Source organism: Lithobates pipiens, unplaced genomic scaffold (genome assembly GCF_037356315.1).
Source record: "Lithobates pipiens isolate NorthernLeopardFrog02 unplaced genomic scaffold, aLitPip1_a1.2 Scaffold_22, whole genome shotgun sequence".
Lineage (NCBI taxonomy): Eukaryota > Metazoa > Chordata > Amphibia > Anura > Ranidae > Lithobates > Lithobates pipiens.
This window is the reverse complement of record NW_027507784.1, coordinates 247,881,294-247,902,905: the sequence shown is the minus strand read 5'-3', so window position 1 is coordinate 247,902,905 and position 21,612 is coordinate 247,881,294. Positions and strand designations below refer to the sequence as shown.

The 21,612-nt window shown below is 40.8% G+C and overlaps 1 protein-coding gene across 1 annotated transcript in view; it reads right to left on the bottom strand.

The window, feature by feature from the left end:
• XYLT1 (xylosyltransferase 1) overlaps positions 1-21,612 on the bottom strand; it is a 521,214-nt gene that overhangs the window by 98,834 nt on the left and 400,768 nt on the right. Inside the window, exon 6 of the mRNA XM_077448934.1 lies at positions 19,617-19,833. Within this exon, the coding sequence (XP_077305060.1) occupies positions 19,617-19,833 (217 nt within the window). The remainder of the gene's footprint in view (positions 1-19,616; positions 19,834-21,612) is intronic.

Below are 21,612 nucleotides of genomic sequence, written 5' to 3'. Positions count from 1 at the left end.
GAGAAAAATAAAATATATCTAAACTTCTGGACAGACCGTCTACTTTCCTCAGCGCCTTTCTAATTACAAGTGCATCTGTGGTTTGCTGACTTAAATGGAAAATGTGCACTCCAAGATGGGTTTATTTATCTTCAAACAGTCAGTTAAACATATGGAGGAAGGAAGTTTAGTGTGTACAGCTAAGTGTATGTCTTCTCATATACCCATTTATATATGCAGTGTGGGGGCGTGTGCTATAATAAGCAGTTCAAATGTAAATTTTTATTTTCTGAAAGTCAGTTATAGTAAGAATCTCATTTCAGGCAGGGACCACTAGGAGTGGCAAAACTGTCAGACTTATTTAAAGCAGTATTAAGCCCAAAAGCAAACATTTATTATATTGCAGTTTATCAATTCTTCTTGTGATCCAGCCAAACAGTATTTTGTTTTTCAAAAGAACAAGCTCTCCTTCAAATGTATTAGTTGTACGCTCCATCAGACAATTGTTTTCAGATTTTCCATGGACAAATGTTGGATGGCAGGCTTATAAAAAAAAAATTCTGCGGACAAATGTCTGTTGTCAGATTTACAAACATGCATGCTTGGAAGCAAGGACAAGCCAGAATCGGTCGGTCTTGTAAACTAGTGTTCGCAATGGAGAATTAACATTTGTGACAAATTTTAAAAGGCTTTTATTTTCTAGTGATATCAAGAATAATAATATTATGCTTGCTTTTTTGGGGGGCAAGTTACCACAACACCATTAGCCCGTAGTTTTTAAGATCAAGATACAACTATGTTGGTGTCCCTTATTAATTTTACATTGTATTTTTTGAAATGTAACTGCCTACTCCCAAACTGTGATTTTAAGTAAAACACATAAACACTATGAAACTATGAAACATAGCTAAGTATTCTCCACAATTTTTTAAAAATTAGACATGCTATCTGCTGATAGAACTTAACCAAAAAGTGCATTCTATGCATTCAAAAATATAGAAAATATACCAGATCAAATCATTATTTAACCAAAAAATAAAACAAAAGCCTCATGCATGTGTCCTGCTTCTTAATATAGGGGATCAACAATGCTAAGAGTTGGTGAAGGCAGGGGTGTCCATATTCTGGAGATAATTTTGAAAATCATCCAGATTATTCTGCTGGAGCTTCCGCAGCAAAGGCATATGACATAATTGGTCATGATTAATAAAGCAACCAATTTTTGGTCCAAGAAATCCTCCTCCTCCTGTTCCTGGACTTGGGTAAAAGCAATAACTTCAAGGCCAATAATAAATAACATGTTATCTCCTCCGATTCTGCAACATGTCTGGTTAACGAACGGCCATTCAGAAACAAACTGAAAAGTGCAAAATGAAAAGCGTGAATCAACATTTGCCAAACTTCTACTAACACGAAGTTAGCAGAAAGAGCCCAAAGGGTGGCACCTGACAACTGAACTTCCTCTTAATCGGCTCGTAGTATGTCTAGTACTTCACTACGTTCATGTTTGTTGGCTGACAACTGTGTACCGTTTGTATGCAGACAAGTTCACGGCACATGCCATTCGAACAAAAGTCTGATGCTTTGTCTGCGGAAAATCTGATCGCGTGTACGAGACTTTACACTCAAGCAAAGGCCACAAATGAAAGCAGGGAAGGTCAAAGTTATTAATCAGTATACTTGTTTTGGGTCAGTGTTGCAAAGTTTTGAAGCCATCAAATAAATATACTTACCAATGGAACCCCACATATTTTTGTTGTGGCAGGTTTAATTAAAATCAGAACTTATGTATTTTAGGTAGCAGGAGAGACACTAGGGAGAATTTACTAAAACTGGAGCAGACGGAACTTGGAGAAGCTGTACATAGTAACCAACTAGCTTCTAGCTTTAGCTAGTTCACTTTAACCACTTGCCGCCCGCCCATAGGCAAATGACGGCGGCAAAGTGTTTTCAAAATCCTCTCTTTATCACGTGATCAGCCGTGTCCAATCACGGCTGATCACAGTGTAAATAGGAAGAGCCGGTGATCGGTTTTTCCTCACTTGCGTTTGTCAGACGCAAGTAGAGGAGAGCCGGCCGGCTGCTCCTCTGATGGGGGGGTCTGTGCTGATCGATTATCAGCGCACCCCCCCCAGGATGCCCATACTGGACCACCAGGGATGCCCAGCACCAGGTATGCCACCCTAGACCACCAGGGATGCCAGTCAGTGCCCACAATGGATGGCAATCAGTGCCCACAATGGATGCCAATCAGTGCCCACAATGGGCATCACTGATTGGCATGCATTATTGTTTGGCACTGATTGGCATCCATCAGTACAATACAATGCCACCTATCAGTGCCCACCTGTGCCACCTATCAGTGCCCATTCATGCCAACTATCAGTGCTGATCCATGCCAACTATCAGTGCCCACCCATGCCGCCTATCAGTGCCCATCCATGCTCATCTGTGCCACCTAGCCATGCCCATTTGTGCCGCCTATCCATGCCCATTCGTGCCGCCTATCCATGCCAATCCGTGCCACCTATCCATGCCAATTTGTGCCACCTATCAGTGTCAATCTGTGTCGCCCATCAGTGCCACCTATCAGTGCCCATCAGTGCCACCTATCAGTGCCCATCAGTGCCGCATATCAGTGCCACATATCAGTGCCCATCAATGCCACCTCATCAGTGCCACTTCATTGGTGCCACCTCATCAGTGCTGCCTTATCAGTGCCCGTCAGTGCCGCCCCACCAGTGCCCATCAGTAAAGGAGAAAACTTACTTATTTACAATGTTTTGAAACTGAAACAAAAAAAAACATATTTTTTTCAAAATGTTCTGTTTTTTTTATTTGTTTAGCAAAAAATAAAAACTGTAGGAGTGATCAAATACCACTGAAAGAAAGTTCTATTTGTGGGGAAAAAATGATAAAAATGTCATTTGGGTACACTGTAGCATGACTGCGCAATTGTCATTCAAATTGCGACAGCGCAGAAAGCTCAAAATTGGTCTGGGCAGGAAGGTGTTTAAGTGCCTGGTATTGAGGTGGTTAAAATTAAAGCTAGATGATTATCAATTGCTATATACACATGCTCCAGTCTTAATCAATTCCCCTTTCTGTGCCTCTTCTGCTATAAATGCTTCTACCCTGCCTACTAGCATTTTCTTACTAATCATGTAGAGGTGTGCTAGGAAAAAGCTGAGCTCTGTGAATGTGTGGGAGCCCTGACTGACCAATTAAGATGGCGAGAGCTGTGGGGGTCCATTTCAGTTAAGTTCTGCTTTACGTTTCTCCTAGAGCGTGAAAAAGCCATCTTAGGACACAGCTTTGCATTATCTTAAACTCTTAAATCTTTCAATGAAAAAATATATGCTAGGAGAGGGTCAGAATCTCCATCACAATAAAAAGACAAAGTTGCAGAGGTATGTACTGTATATATTTTATCCTAACAGAAAATAACAGTTTTTACTTATCGGTTCTCCTCATACGCATAAATTGAATGATTAGAGGAAAATTACAATTCTCTAACATAGGGGTAATATACAGAGACAATTATTTTCAGCCCCTCTTCTTGGATTCCAGCATTAAAGAAACAGCACTGAATCCCTCTACATTACAATGTGTAGACGATAAAATCCTTTGCAGAAAATAGGATTACTACAAATGTTATAGCCTTCACCTTAGATGGTCATACAAAACATGAAATTGCTTCTTTTAAAGTGTTCATACTAGCTGCTTAAAAAGATAAAATGGTTTAACTTAATTGATCCTGAAGTGAATGTTCTATATAAGGTTGCTATGCTACAGAGTGAGTTGCTTTTTAAAACATTATGTTCTATCTGCACTGCACGGTCTTCAAGGTATCCATGCTATTTATTCTGAATCTTTCATCTTCATACAAGTGTAGGCTAAAATACTAACAGAGCTCTAAAGCTCTCAGCCTTACACTAGGTGAGGCATCAAGGTCATATAATGGGTGATAAAAACAAATGGTGAAAGAATATGGAACATGATATTTTACAGGCAATGACCATGTACCTATAAGTGTTTATGAATGGAGTTAAGCTATGCGATTTACCAATACAGCCATGAAGATCTCAAAGCATAGACTTTTAGGCTGGGTTCACACTATTGTGCAACCAATTCACATGTCAGGAGATTGTGACCAGCTCTCTATGGAGCTGGTTCACACATCTCCAGAGCGGCTCCAGTGCAAATTGCACAGGGGTCCTGTGCATCTTCTGATCCATTTCAGGTCAAAATTCACCGGATTCCCTGCTGTGAGCCACTCCGTGCTTCAATGTGAACCCAGCCTTAAGGTTTGGGAAAGATTTATGATGATGACAAGCTCAACACATATGAAGTAGCTCACACTAAATTAACTATTCATACCTTTGCGTTACAAAATTGACAACTGCAATCTGAATACTTAAAAAAAAAAAAAAAAAATAGAGGGTAGGGGCTTCCTGTCCTGTTATTTAATCCAAGAAATGGATTTTACTGGAAGTCAAAAATCCTAGTTTCTTAGTTGTACAGTACAAGACACTTTACGTACAGGAAATAATCTTTAATCTTTAACCATGAGACATTCAAAACCAGCCCAACTGTGAGGTGAGCAATACAGGAAACAAGTTCCAATAGACCCAAGGTAACAACCGGTCAAGAATGGTTCAACAGACCAGAGCAGCTTGTGATGCCTTACGCCTCAAACTGGCATCAAAAGAGACCTAAAAATCTGCCTGGTAAAATTTAACAAACGTGTGAACACAAGACCAGCTTACAGCCTTGCAAATCTGAGACACAAATGCTGCAATTAATCTCCATCTGTGCATTATCTGCTGTTGTTGTTTGGTTGTCTTGCTGGGGTGCTGTTGGTCTTACCCATAACTCCTGGGGCAGACACCCATTGGCTGTTACCATTTGGAAGTGTTATAATTATTTTACAACAATTTTTTTAAAGCTGATCTTCTGCAGATACCGTGTCAGTAGTATTTACTTCAGAGAAAGTGAATAAATGTTCATGAAACATGTAGAGTTTTATGATGCCCTTTATTTGTGTATTCAATGGGCACATTGAGAAAATCTAACAAGTGTTTTTGGTCAAGATTTGCAAATAAAACTATTGATTGTCCACAGAAAACCAGCTTGTGTTTTTAAAGGTTGTGTAAAATAAAGAAGTTTTGTTGTTTGATACGTACACAAAAAAAAAATTTTTGATTCATCTATTTGTTTTGATGTACCTCTAAAAAATACCATCAGCACTAGATTATTTTGTTTGTACTATATTATCAGGTATATTAAGTACATCACTTAATGTAGTAGATCACTATATGTTGATTCTCAAAGAGTGACTTTGCAACTGAGGGGCCCAGTGTTGAAAGGACAATCAAATCCACCTTCTCCCCTTGCTTAGTTCTCTTCTAGCAGTGGTGTGGCTCTTCAACTTACATGGTTACAAAGTTGGTAAGGTTGAATTAGTCCATTCACTTCAACCTGTGTGGGTGTGTGTGTCCATGTCGCTACCATTTCCCATATCCCTGTATATTGCGTTTTCTAAGATACCCATCTAAGAGTATTTTAAAACTATTAAAACTTCCTGAAGACACCACTGATTGTGGAAGTAAGTTTCACATCCTTACCACATTGACAGTAAAGAACCCCCTATGCATTTTAAGGTTGAATTGCTTTTCCTTCAATTTCATTGAGTGGTCATGTGTCTTTGTGAGCTCCCTGAGACTGCATAATTTCCTCCCTATGCTAGAATCACCATTAAGGTATTTGTATATGGCTATCATATCTACTCTAAAGCATCTCTTCTGCAGGGAAAATATGTTTAATGCTTGTAGTCATTCCTCATAACTGAGGTCCTCCAGTCCCAACAATTTACATTGCTGTTACATTATACTACAAGTCAATGAGACTGTGGAGATCCTATGAGGCGCAGAGGTTGCCTGCCCAGAAATCAGATAATTTACTGTATGACTAAAAAATATTTTTTTCACCAGTGCATATATGCAACAATCCTTTTTACTGCAGTATGCACTTGTCAGGTCAAAAACACTCTAAACTAGCTAAAATGATATTAGAAGTGAGATATGTTTTAAGCTACTTGCCTTCTTACTTAGCAACAGCTCTACATGTTGTGACATCACCACAAAACTTGAGGGCCAAAAATTATAACATATAAGATATTGTTGAATAAAATCAGATACATTTTTTTTCCAAGTTTGTATGGATCTTCTGTTCTTTCTGTTTGTTCCCAGTACATGATTATGCAATATCTGCTGGCAATATTCTTTACTTGAGTGTTACCACTATAAAGTTATCAGACAGAGTTTTTCCTCCTCCTATACTTTATTCAAATACAACTGAGCCTATTGCAATTTGTTTTTGCTCAGATCGAAATACAGAGGTTCTTCCATGTGCTGCATAGAAAAAAGGAAATACAGTTCTATGCCAATAACATATGTAATGCCCTGCACTAGTCAGGCTAAATTTAGCTTTTGGCTTCTCTGTACTCAGTGGAGTGATGATCTGTTTTTTGGTCTGATCAGGTTCTCCGAAGGTCAATGGTTGATTGTTCCTGTCTGTCTCTCAAAGAAGCTTCCAGAACATAGAATGGGAGGACCAACAACTGATTTATAAATATATTTATACAACCTAGCAAATTCCTAGGAAAGGGGTGCCCAGAAGGTGGCTGGAGAGTTGATACATGTTTGGGAGGCCTGTTCAGAGTGTTCTTGTCCTGGGGCTGCTGCCCATGGGATCCAGTCTGTGTATTGGATTTGCTGTGTTAGCCGCTGAGGACCTGATAAAATGTTTTTTGCTGGAGGGCATCATCTTGGAGTCTTGTCTGGAGAATGATCTTTGTCTTCCTCACTGAAGAGTTTGTGTGGAAGCTGGGTGGCAGACAGCTGCCCTAGGAGATTTGGAGTAATAAGACCTGGTCCTGGACTTTGTGTGCATGTGCCAGAGGAAATTTGATGCCAGAGGTTACTGGATAGTCTGGGTTTGCTCTTACAGTGAATGGGCATTTCCAATTATCTCTAGTCAAAGCTGTGTCAAGAGGATTTTTTAAGAAGTTTGTCCTCCTGTTGATTTTTGCTTATGATTGGAATATCTGAACCCTTAAATCCCCTCCTGTTTAAGTTTTTGCAAATAAATCCACAAGAAGACATCTAGTAGACTGAGCCTGTGTTGTTGGTGAGCATGGAACTATGACTGTGGCAGGCAGCCTCTGTACTAGCAAGGGAGGTCTGGGCATATTGCTACTGGCCCCTGAACACACACATATTACTGTCATCAGGTTACCATTATGACATGACATTGGCACAGCATCTCCAGATTCTCCAACTGGATAAAATACATGATCTTCCCAATGCACAAGGCCTCACCCACTATTCTCCCTAATTAATTTTGTTTGATTTTGATGGTTGAGTTTACCTATACATCTGTACAGAAAGTCCATAGCATTATAAAACATAACATCTGCTTGGTCAAGCCACTAACTATATTTATATGTCAGTTTCGGATCAATGTGGTTTTGCTAATGGGTTCCCAAAAGCACAAAGACAGTTTTTGTACCTTTTTAGTGTGCTGTCAGCAGTTAGACTTTTCACTTAGCAGCAGGTTGTCACAACAGAGTGAGTGAGAGAGAGTCCTGAGCATTAGTCATGCTACATAAGAGAAGGCCTGTGGACAACTGAGACTAATTCATCAGGTCTGGTCGACAGGCAAAAAAGCTTTGGGGCCCCAGGTCCCACACCAGAAGATCCAAGAAAACAAAAAGTTTGTTTACTTCATATGACACACGCACCGTGGAGCTCTCACTATGTGTAAGTGAGAAAACCAAGTGACATATATATACTTCAAAAATCCTGCCAGCTAATATTCACAATATACAGTATGTATGTTAGTTTTTTAGTCCATTCATATACTGTATGTACACTGAGCTACTCTAAAGAAGTAACTCTGTTATAATAAATATTATATTTTGGTGGGAAAAAAAACAAGATACTTTAAGCTGTCACTATATAAATCATTGTATGATCTTATTTTCCAATATCAAGAATCCTCCCCACTCCAAGCTTAGAAAATAGCAGCAGACACTGCTAGAGGACACTTAAAAAACACACACTAGCATTTTCACCTTTAAAAGAAGAAAACATGGTCAGACCTGGAATAGCATGGGGATAAGCTACTTCAGTCAATGTGAGAATTTTTTTAGCTAACAATTTACTTTGATCTTAGGGATAAACCAGTTCTTTTAGAGCATTGTTTTATAACTTAGAAACTAGTAACATCTCACGTTCACCTGTTCCACACTCCAGCACTAAGTTGTTCTCTATGTGAGATGCCATCTGCTTTCAGCTAATTATGGGAGTGAATGGTTTTAAAAGGCTAGCATGTGGATTGCTCAGTGGTAGAGCAATGTGTCTACATGCCAGCAGGTAGACCCCCTGTTTTTCCCAGTGATTAAGCTAATGTTTTCTCTTTGTGCATTGTATCCCAGGATTCCTATTGTCTTTGGTTTATAGTCTTGTGTACTCCTGCCTGTGCTTGCGTTCTTTGTGTTTCATGGTCTGTTTCCTACCTCAGGTATCCTGTACCTTCCTGCCAGTACCCTCCCTTGCTTCATTCTCTGCATTTCAGTCAGTTCCTGCTCGTCTGCCCCAATGTTTTTTCCTGTAAGTCTTGGTCAGCCCCTCATTATCTGCAACTGTGCACTCCCAGCCCGTGTTCTTCCTCTGTGCCTCTGTGTTTTTCCATGTATTTCTGCTGTTAACCTAAAGTCTACTTTATCCAGCACTCCATCACTGCAAGACACTTTTTGTTGTCCACATCCTTCATCTATGATCCTACACATGATTCGGTGCTCCTCTACCCATTCCCTGTGCCCTGTATGTTTGTGCACTCTGCCTGCCTGCCTGCCTATGTTATCCACTGACTGGTGAATCATGTGCCCCAGAGCTGCTAAGGACTTTCGCCAGCAACCCACTCTTAGTTCCCAGTAGCTACATGCTAAGGTGAGTTGGAGAGCTGCAACCTGGACATTGACTGAAACCAAATCCATCTCCCTCATTTTGAGCTCTGGTGAAGAAAAGGTTGCAGCTTTCACCCTGCTCCTCAGCCCTTCTAAAGGGGGCTCACGTTTCTTGTCAAGTGGGCACACTGGGTTTTCTCCATCAGTGTTTTTATCCAACCCATCTAAGATTCCTCCCTTATAGCCAATGCCACTGCCTAGTTTCAGCTGCTGGTACCAACTCTTGGCTGTCCAGTTGTTCTCTCAGGGGTGTAGAGACAGATTGTGTGTTCATACTATGTATGAACACTGATCTCTCTCTCCTCCTAGACAGTCCCCTCCCCTCTTCAGTTAGAACACACATAGGGAGCACAGTTAACACCTTGATCGCCCCTAGTGTTAACCCCTTCCCTGCCAGTGACTTTTATACAGTAATTGTCAATGGTCCCAAAAATGTGTCAAAAGTGGTGCCGCAATATCGCAGTCCCAATACAAAATTGCAGATCGCCGCCATTACTAGAAACAAAAAATAATTAAAATGCCAAAAATATGTAGAAGAATACATATTGGCCTACACTTGTTTTTTTAACCACTACAATACAGGGCACTTTCACCCCCTTCCTTCCCAGCCCAATTTTCAGCTTTCAGCGCTCTAGCGCTTTCAGTGACAATTGCGCGGTCATGCTACACTGTACCCAAATGAAATTGTTATCATTTTGTTCGCACAAATAGAGCTTTATTTTGGTGTTATTTATTCACGACTCCGTTTTTTTTTTTTGCGATATAAGCGCAAAAATAGCGGAAATTTGGAAAAAAAACAATATTTTCTTTTTTCTATTTGAAAAGAAATCCAATAAAATCACATTTTGTCATAAATTTAAGCCAAAATGTATTCTGCTACATGTTTTTGGTAAAAAAAATTCCGTTAAGTGTATAATAATTGGTTTGTGTGATCACGGACATATGTACGCAAATGATCATGTACATATGTGTGCAGGTGATCACGTACATATGTGTGCAGATAATCATTGGGACATGTGATTTTAGTGGGACATATGTGGGGGACATGTTTTTATTATTAGGGACATGTGTTTTTATTATTTGGGGACATGTATGTTTTGGGGACATCTGTGTTTTGGGGACATATGTGGGGACTGTGTTTGTACTGTGTGGTGTGTTGTGTGTTTACACTACACTGATGATCAGTGAGTAAAAAGCTGTAAAAAGCAGCCCATACTCACTGATCATCAGCCGGCTGCAGCGTTCTGCTCTCCTCTCCTCAGCGGTGACTTCCGTGTGAGGAGAGGAGAGCCGATTGCCTAGCAACCGGCTGTTTGTTTACATCACATGACGGCCGTGATTGGACACGGCCGTCATGTGATCAGGAGGGCCAATCACAGAGCCCTCCTGCCGATCTGAGATGTGCCGTGTCCGGGTGACACGAGCACATCGGGATCGTGCCGCTGCGCGCGCGCGCGCGATCCCGCTACTCCTGAAGGACGTTCCTGAACGTCCTATCAGGAGTAGACGGCTCCCACCCGGCCGTATATATGCATTGGCCGGGTGGGAAGTGGTTAATAAAAAATGTGGGATATTTGTGTAGTGTTGAGTAGTGTTTTTTTTTTCAAAATTGTCGCCCTTATTTTGTTTATAGCGTAAAAAATAAAACACGCAGAGGCGATCAAATACCACCAAAAGAAATCTCTATTTGTGGGGAAAAAAGGACTTCAATTTTGTTTGGGTACAGCATCGCATGACTGCACAATTGTCAGTTAAAGCGGTGCAATGTGTATCACAAAAAATGGCCTGGTCATTGAGCAGCCAAATCTTCCGGGGCTGAAGTGGTTAAGGACGGACAAAGTGAATCCACCAGCTGCACAAGCTTTAACACTTGCAGCTAATACCCAGCCCTTTTTTCCAGGGACTTCAGATGTCTGGTTGAACCATATAGTGCTGTAAACCGTTAATCCTGGAGGTGGTCAGAGGTATGGCTTGTGTTTACCAGCTTAGAAACTGAACATGCTTACTGACTCTTTTTTAAAATACTTTGGAAGCCCTGACTTCCTGGGACATCCAGAAAACTTAAATTTCCCATCATGCTATGATTTACTGTATCATAGAATAGGGCCTGCCGAACCCTTGTGGTATTAGCCACAAGTGTTAAAGCTTGGGCAGCTGGTAAGCGTGAACTCTTTGTGGTGGTGGGTTCGCTTTGTCCGTCCTTAAAGTCACAGGATTTTCACCAACCTTTTCTGTTTGTTCATTTCCATTGGAGGAATTTCCAAGGTTTCACTATCCACTGGAGGACTTTATACATGTCACATGACTCGCTTATTGGGACTAAATAAGTAAATAAATAAAACAAAAACAATATTTGTTTGCATATCTAAAATTATGGTTTCCACTTCAGACGAAATACAAGCATAGAAATCTTCTCCATGCTTCAAGCACCCTACTTCTGGCCACTGTAGTTAAATGGCAGAAGGGAAACTTCCAATTTTTAAACATCTTTTATTTGTTGTGTGTGCATACATGCAGAGAAGCTATGAACACACAGTCAATGGACAGTGCAGATCAAACAAAAAGGCACAAAGCTTTGTCTAATCACAGTGATCAAAACTGTAAATAATGCTTGTCATTACACTGTCAATGCACAATGCTGATCACAGGCATAAAAAGCAGAGCCAATCAGATTGCTTCTGTACCTTGTGATTGCTGTGACCAATGACAGCAATCACAAGTGGCTGTTATCAGCAGCCAGCTCTCTCCTTCCCCTCACACATACACAGAGTTGCTGTAAAAGGGAAGAAAGAAATGCTGATTTGACAGTTAAACTCATAGTGCCCCTTATACACACAGTTTTTCAATTTTTCTAGTCACAGTCAGTGCCAGTGTTGCTGATTATAGCAAGCACCAGTGCTTCCAGTTTGCTGATCACATCCAGTATCAGTGTTTCCAATTTGCTGATGACAATAAATGCCACTGATCCCTGTTCAGATTTCAGCAAGTGACAGTGTTTTCAATTTTGCTGACCATAGCCAACACCAGTGTTTGATATTTTCTAGTTTGCTGATCAATAGTCAGTACCAAGAGTGTGGATCTGCTTTCCAAATGTAGTCATGTTGCTGTTTTCCTACCACTTCATGTCTTCCAAGTATAAGAGAGGTAGTCAAGAAATCAGATGTGTATTTATGTTGTATGCTCCTTGTAAGCTTGAAGGTGCTCCTTGGATTTTGGGCCCCTCTATGTAGCTAAGCTGTGAAAAGGTCTCACAGATGTTGTATTCCCATACTCAGGAAGAGTAGCAGAATGTGTTTTGTGGAAAATTTTAAGTATGCCCATGCTGTGTGTAGGAAATATCTTATTAGAAGACAAATGTGTGTTAAAAAAAAAAAAATCATAATTTTCAAATATACATAGTCATAGTTTGTAGACTCTATAACTTTCACACAAAATAAATAACACTTATTTGTTTTGTTTTTGTTTTACCAAAGAAATGTAGCAGAATATATGTTGGCCTAAAATTATGAAGAAAGCTTACTTATTTGATATGATGTTTATAACAGAAAGTAAGCAGCACTTTTCTTTTTTTTTCCAAAATGTTTTTTTTTTTACTCTGTATATTAAAAAATAAAGAAATTGTGGTTATTAAATACCACCTGAAGAATGCTTTATTTGTCCCAAATTATATAAAATGTATCAAACTACCATCTAACTAGGATCATTGATTGGAATGTCCACCACTCTACAAAAGACTGGGTCCAACTTGAGACGTCTCTCGACCGGATCCCTCTAGCCCAAACCCCGTGGTTACGCCCTAAATCTGTCCCCCCAGTCTACTCATCCCATCCGATAATTGCTCCAACACTTGCAGCGTTTCATCACACGTGCACTCACTACCGTATTTCTACGCCTTTGGGACCTATGACACCAGTTAAACTTAATCCTGATTTCCCCCCAGGCATGAATTCCTCGTTTTTAACCAGATTCTGGCCTCACTCCTCAGTCCTGACCAAACACTTTTTATGAAAATAACCAACTCCTATCCTATCGAGCTCTTACAAAAAAACTGAAAACTGACCAGCTCTCCCTGTGGTCATACAACCAAATCAGACACTTCCTCATGTCCACAGCCCTTAAAGTAGAAGGGTCCAGAAATCTGACCCCATATGAAGATATATGCACAAGTAATGAACCACAAAGACACTTAATATCATTTTCCTACAACCTGCTTTTTCCTCACCATTCTAAATTCAACCATTGGACCAATAGGAAGTGGCAAAAAGACCTACACGCTGACTTAACGGACGAAGACTGGGAAAAAGTTTATACCATAGCTCACAAGGGCTCTTTAAACGTGACTGCCCAAGAAAACATGTACAAGTTACTATCTAGATGGTACAAAACACCATCCGTATTACACCGTACATTCCCATCTACCACTCCCTTATGCTGGAGATGCAAAACTGACCTAGGCACTCTCGAACATATCTGGTGGTCTTGCCCTTCTCTTCAATTATTCTGGAAGGAGGTGCATCGCCTTACTCAAGTGATCACCACCTTCTCACTAGACTTTACCCCTACACAACTATTGTTACACGCTTCAACACGATCCAAGCGGTCTTATTTGGGATCTCTAACCATGCATCTCCTCATGGCAGCCAACTTATGCATACCTGCCAAATGGAAATCCTCAGATCCACCGACGCTACGAGACTGGTTCCGTAGAATAAATAAAACAGCAGAAATGGAGGAACTGATCCATCAATCGAAAGATACCCCCTATAAGTACACTAACACTTGGTCATGTTGGTTACACTTCCGCAACTCTACTGAATACAGATCAGTGATCCCTTAATTTGATAAGATGGGTTATCACTCCTTCCCCTGCATCTCCCCCCCCCCTTTTTTTTTTCTTTCTTTTCTACATCATTATCAATGCTCATTGTTTGTGCAAATATTTTCGCTTTCCTGATAACTGGTGGAAATAGAGGGTTTTTCTGTAAACTGTTTACTCTGAGGAATCCTATTGTGCTAATTAGGAAAATAGTTGCTATAAGTGTGCTGTTCATCATCTCTGTATTTCATGCAGCGGTTGCATCCGCTCTTCTTGTTCTATCTCTTCATGCATTTCTGTATTGTTATGTTTTGATTTTGAGAAATACTCAATAAAAATTACTTAAAAAAAAAAAAAAAAATTATCAAACTATCACAGCACTAAAAACTGAAAAATGACCTGAAAAGGAAGAAATTGCAGAAAGTAGGATTTGAGGTGGTTACTTCTCCCTGGAAACTGGGCTAATACCAAAACACTAAACCCTGCTGCAGGGTTCATTTATATGATAATGCATGTTCTGGGGTGCTATCCCATCCAGAACACTGAATATAAACTTTTCTTGGGTACCTGAGTACTCCTAACATTTAAGTTTTTTTTTTTTTTATTTAGGGTACCAATGTGAATTTAGAAGCAAGCATAGGTATCCAGCAACCAAATGCAATTTGCTACCACAATGTTTGCTTATATTACACCCAATGCTTGTAAAGTTAGGGGTTTACTCTGTAGTCTGAGTTTGTGTTGACCATTCTGGAAATGGCTATGGTTTTTCACAGCTACTACATGATGACCATTAGCAGTATCCAAATTAGTCACACCCCAAGGAACACTCGAGTTATGTATGGCCAGCCTGCATTATATCTGATTAATTATTAGAAAGATTTCTTATATGAAAAAATTGTATACACATTTGTAATAAATTAAATGAATGAGACATAACAGAGGCAATGCAATTACAAGGGGGAAATATCAGGATCTCTATATAAATAGCATGGTATTAACACTAGTGTACTCTTCCAAATAATCTCCCTGCCATTCTTTAATGCAACGTGACAACCCAGTGAATATGTGTTTTATGCTTGAATTGGCTGGTTAAAATGATAAAGGCATGCATTCTCACTCGAGTGCAGCAAAACTCCCCAATTATCCATTGCCCTGTGTCCTTTCATAATGATACAGAAATTCTCTGCAAGATAATGGACAAAAAGGTTATTGGAATTGAGAGGAAAAGGTGATTGCAACTGAAATGGAATTAAAATGGATTATTTAACATGTGTGTTGCATTCAACCAGTCGAATTATGACAACCAGCAGTCTGTGAGATGTGCAATGGCCTAGATTTAAAGAATGAAACCGTGGAGAAAAAAACTTGAGTAAAAAATTTCACACCCTGTGATATTCATAATAATGCTGCAGCTGCTTAAACTAAATGTATAACAATAAAACTAGTAACAACATAATGTAGAATATAATTTAGTGTGGCAGGGGACTTGTAGGCATATGAAGGGCTGTGCAGTTGTGATGTCACTCTGTCATTATTAAAGGAAGTAAATATCAGTTTATAGCTCTCGCTAAACCCATAGTGGTAAATTGGAACCTTTATTACAGTAGTAAAAATTATTATTGAATCTTCCATAGTGTTCTTTTGCCCAGAGATCACTGAAACCTAGATAGTCTATGACTAATTTGCTCAAACAATATCATTTTTTATATTTTCACAATTTTAAGGTCATAAAAGAATGTCATTGACGCACTGTTTTTAATAAAACCATATTTTCTAATATAGACTGTGAAATAAACAACTGTCCACTATATATGTACATACATAGACACAGTATCTCACAAAGGTGAGTACACCCCTCACATTTTTGTAAATATTTTATTATATCTTTTTATGTGACAATACTGAAGAAATTACACTTTGCTACAATGTAAAGTAGTGAGTGTACAGCTTGTATAACAATATAAATTTGCTGTCCCCTCAAAATAACTCAACACACAGCCATTAATGTCTAAACCTCTGGCAACAAAAGTGAGTACACTCTTAAGTGAAAACGTACAAATTGGGCCCAATTAGCCATTTTCCCTCCCCGGTGTCATGTAACTCGTTAGTGTTACAAGGTCTCAGGTGTGAATGGGAAGCAGGTGTGTTAAATTTGGTGTTATTGCTGTCACTGTCTCATACTGGTCACTGGAAGTTCAACATGCCACCTCATGGCAAAGAACTCTCTGAGGATCTGAAAAAATAATTGCTGCTCCACATAAAAATGGCCTAGACTAAGGCTGGGTTCACACTGAAGCGATGCGGGAACACCGCGAATCCGCGGCGGGTTCTCGCATCGCATGCCTCCCGCCGGCAGTTCACACTGCCCTATGCGGACTGCTGGGAGTGTCAGTGAAACCTTAATGACACCCCCAGATCAGTTTGCATATCGCAGTGCGATCTGCAAACTCGGACAGGAATCGGATCGCATGGTGTGAACACCCATGCGATCCGATTCTGCTGCGGACCAAAAAAGGGTCCCATGCGAGTTTGCGGCGGGTGCGATGCGAATTCAGCCATACTATCTGTATGGCTGAACTCGCATCGCACAGAGATCGGATGTGATTTGCACTGCAGTGCGGTGCGAATCACATCCGGGTCTCCCAGCAGCAGCGGTGGGAACCCAGCCTAAAAGAAGATTGCCCAGACCCTGAAACTGAGCTGCATCATGGTGTTCAAGACCATACAGCGGTTTAACAGAACAGGTTCCACTCAGAACAGGCCTCTCCATGGTCGATGAAAGAAGCTGAGTGCACATGCTCAGCGTCATATCCAGAGGTTGTCTTTGGGAAATAGACTTATGAGTGCTACCAGCATTGCTGCAGAGGTTGAATGGGTGGGGGTTCAGCCTGTCAGTGCTCAGACTATATGACGCACACTGCATCAAATTGGTCTGCATAGCTGTTGTCCCAGAAGGAAGCCTCTTCTAAAGATTGTGCACAAGAAAGCCTGCAGTTTGCTCAAGACAAGCAGACTAAAGCTATGGATTACTGCAGCCATGGTCTGGTGAGACCAAGATAAACTTATCTGGTTCAGATGGTGTCAAGCGTGTGTGGCGGCAACCAGGTGAGGAGAAGAAAGACAAGTGTGTCTTGCCTAAAGTCAAGCATGGTGGTGGGAGTGTCATGGTCTGCATAAGTGCTGCTGGCACTGGGGAGCTTGAGTTCATTGAGGGAACCATGAATGCCAACATGTACTGTGACATAATGAAGCAGAGCATGATCTCCTCCCTTCAGAGACTGGGCCGCAGGGCAGTATTGGAACATGATAACGACCCCAAACACACCTCCAAGATGACCACTGCCTAGAAGCTGAGGGTAAAGGTGATGGGCTGGCCAAGCATGTTTTAGGCCTAAACCCTATTGAGCATCTATGGAGCTACCTCAAACAGAAGGTGGAGGAGCGCAAGCTCTGTGATGTCATCATAGAGGAGTGGAAGAGGACTCCAGTGGCAACCTGTGAAGCTCTGGTGAGCTATATGCCCAAGAGGGATAAGGCATTGCTGGAAAATGTGGACATTTTCACTTAGGGGTGTACTCACTTTTGTTGCCAGCGGTTTAGAAATGAATGGCTGTGTGTTGAGTTATTTTGAGGGGACAGCAAATTTACACTGTTATACAAGCTGTACACTCACTACTTTATATTGCAGTAAAGTGTTGTTTCTTCAGTGTTGTCACATGAAAAGAGATAATAAAATATTTACAAAAATGTGAGGGGTGTACTCACTTTTGCGAGATGCTGTATATACATATACTGTATATATACATGCCTGTTAGCAATAATAAGTGCTTATGTACAGATAATGCAGTTTAAGACTTTACTTTTTTTTTTTTTTTTTATATCTTGGAAAAAAATATTCTTTGTTGGAATGATTTGTCAGCAGCAGTCAAACAATTCTACATTAGTAGAATACTGGTCTGTTACCCAGTGTACAAACAAACAAAAGTATGGAACTCACTTGCTTAGGGGATCCTTAAATAACGTTGCTTGATTAAATATATGTGATATATTACATTTATGGGTTTTCTAATCTTGTTATCAAAAGGGATGGAGACGGAGATGCATTCTCACTGACAGTGAGATGACACAATAAATCTTTTGCAGACCAATGTGCATAACAATAGTGGAACTCTAACAATGCATAAAGAAAAACAAAGCTTGTTTTGCTCCATCTGTGCTATTAAGCCATTGCTTTCTGTTTTATATGACCTATATAATTATTTATTGGTATAAGTTATTTTAGAAAAAAAATTTGGGGAAGCAATGGTCATGTCTAAAAATATATATTTGTTATAAATAAATACTCTCTACAGTTTAACATAGAGCACAGACCTTCCGTGATTGAAATGATCATTAATCATTATTATCTATGAGATGCAGAAAAAAGCAGCTCCTGGCATTTTTTGGTACCTTAGAGACATGAAAATCTGCCTTGTCTTCTTAGCCATTAATACATATCACAGTGCTTATTCTGCAGCACAATTAGAACAAACACATTCTAGAGATATTGGGATGTTGGAAATCATGCCAATTTGTTGACATCACCCCAACAAAAGGCATGACTCATACTGGCAACTGAAAAATCAGGTTTGAGTTTTCATGGGGGTATGTTTGCATATTGAAGACTTAGGCAGATCAGCGGCGGATCCAGGGGGGGCAATGGGGCAATTTCCCCCTCTGAGAATATGGCCAGCGGGTGCCAACGCGGCCGGTTCCGCGGGTAACAGCCCGGCCGGTTCCACGGGTACAATCGCGGCCGGTTCCGCAGGTACACGTGGCCAGTTCCGCGGGTACCAACGCGGCCGGTTCCACGGGTACCCGTGGCTGGTTCCGTGGGTGCCAGCGCAGCCGGTTCCGCGGGTGACTGCACTGAGTGGATGGGTGAGGGGGGGCAGCTGGGCGGCTTAGGAGGGCTGCTGGCCAATCAGGAAGCCAGCGGGCAGGGGAGCAGAGAGATGACATCATCTCTCACTGCCCTGCATCCCTCCAGTTCCGCCCTCACTGTGCGGGAAGCTGTGTGCAGCAGAGAGATTACATCATCTCTCTGCTGCCTATCTTCACTCTGGACTCAACAAAAGAACACCTTAGCAGAAAAGTGACACAGTAGGTGACAATCTGCAATGTGTGGCAGGCTACCTGGCAAGTGGCAATCCGCAATGTGTGGCAGGCTACATGGCAATCCGCAATGTGTGGCAGGTGACGTGGCAAGTGGCAATCCGCAATGTGTGGCAGGCGACGTGGCAAGTGACAATCCGCAATGTGTGGCAGGCGACGTGGCAAGTGGCAATCCGCAATGTGTGGCAGGTGACGTGGCAAGTGTCAATCCGCAATGTGAATCTGTAGTTATTTAAACCCCACTTCTGGAATTACTGTACCTCCTCCCATGTATTTCAGTGTAAACAAATGAGCAGTGACAGGTGGCGAGGCAAGTGACAATCCGCAATGTGTGGCAGGCTACGTGGCAAGTGACAATCAGCAATGTGTGGCAGGTGACGTGGCAAGTGACAATCCGCAATGTGTGGCAGACTACGTGGCAAGTGACAATCAGCAATGTGTGGCAGGTGACGTGGCAAGTGTCAATCCGCAATGTGAATCTGTAGTTATTTAAACCCCACTTCTGGAATTACTGTACCTCCTCCCATGTATTTCAGTGTAAACAAATGAGCAGTGCCCTCCAACTAAGCAACAGTCTCCATGGTTTTCAAGTTAAAACAACAAAATGTATACCTAGTATTTATAAATACAACATACCTCAGCTGGAAGCAATGTGTAGGAATAGAATCGCTTCATCTTCGTAACAAGATCATCATTAGAAAAGATCACATACTCGACAAACTTCCTGTTCAAGAGAAACCAGTCAGAGCCTCCATCTACAGTGATGCCTTCTGGTATCTTTCTATCCCCAAGACGCCACATGTGTGTGTCACATTCTAGAAACAACCTGTCCAGGCCCTGTTTTCTGATGAACCTGTAAAGAGATAGGCTGATTACAAGCATATTCATAATAAAATAAAATAAAATCTGTATACATATTATGTTGGCAAATCTCTAAAACTGATCATTTTGGTTGATGATGGCCAGAAATTCCCTAACGCAGGCTCCATAGCAATTCAATTGTAAAGCAGGGAGTGAGGTACCCTTCCAGTGTGTGAACCTGGAAGCAGCTCTAAGTGTTACCAACTATGGGATTATTATTTTTTTACTGAAGTTTTAGGCAGAAAGAGGTGGAGAATTGCAAATTGTGTTCCTTCAATCCAGAGCACAACAGTGACCAAACAGGGAACCAGTGAAGCCTTGGTAATGCTTGCTGGTATGGAGATAGATGCTGCCATTAAGTTGGACTTCAATTATAATTAACTAATTGCCATGTAAAAAGTTATTACCAAGCTACATACATGCCATTGTTTTTGGACTGCTTCACTATGATAGCCAAATACTGAAGTTAAGCTACCCCCTGAGTACATTAATTGCTGCTTCTAAAGGATGGATAAATATCACTTGAAAGGATGAATATAATAAAGAGGAGACATGATCATGATGTATGAATACATAAATGCTCAATATAGTAAATTCAGTAGAAAGCTGTTTACATTAAGGTCATCACATGAGACATAACATTATTTACATTCTATTTTTTCCAAAGGAACTGGTTACTATTACCAATATCTACAACATGAACAATGTTGTTTCCAGGAGGTTTTTCATTGTTTGCGGGTATCAGGAGAAATGTTTTACCCTTCTTAATGCTAACAGGACCATGCTTCAAAGGTTTTTTTGTGCCTTTTTAAAAAAAACTAGCATGCACATAACATCAGATGTCTGCTCTAGTACCCCAAAATCTTGGTTTCACAATTTTTTTTTAATTCCCTGTCATATTCGTGTCCTCCTGCTAAACTATCACTGTAATAAGCTGTCTTTCTTGCCAATAGAAAAACACAGAAGGTGGGAGGGGCAGGCAAGTCTATGACATTATCAGGATGTATCAAAACTTGCACTGCATAATTTAGGGGTCCAAGAGGGCAGGAGTAAGCATCTAAAGGTTTGGGTAGACATCCCTGAATGCCCGCTTTATGCTGTTATAAACAATGATCAAACTGTATACTTTAAAGTGGATGTAAACTCAAAAATGTTTTTTTAATTAAGGCTTGCACCTTGTACAGTATAGGATTTCATGTCATCTGTGCCCAGTCTTGTCATGAAGAGTTAATCCAGCTCTGAGCAGTCCTCTTATCTTTTTTCAGAGAGATAAAAATGGTCATACAGAGAAATAGATGTCAGTTTCTCCTCCTTACTGTGAGTGATAGGTGATTTACATATCTCATGCATGAGTGTGACAGAGGCATTCTGTGTACATCCTGTGTACTTCAGATCCCCTCCTACTTTCTTCTCCAGCTCTCCCAGGATTGGCTGCTCCACACCTCAGCATGATAGGGCATGCTGAAGTCATGTGGTGACTTTCCTGGGTTTTGACTGGATGCTACTGATCATGGGGCATAATCCACAAGACCAGCAGAAGTTCAGTGTAAGAAATATTGATGCCTGGCCAAGGGGAGTGTAGAGGTGGGTGGGGAGTCTCCTGACATCATGACTCCACCCATCAAGCTCCAGACAACAGACCCACACAGAGAATCTGCAGTTTTTCGGTTCTCATAACAGAGGGGAGACATTTGACAGGTAAGGATACATGCAGGAGGCATGTATATTCTTATAGATAACTACTATGGCAGTAGTTTAGAAAGGACGAGAG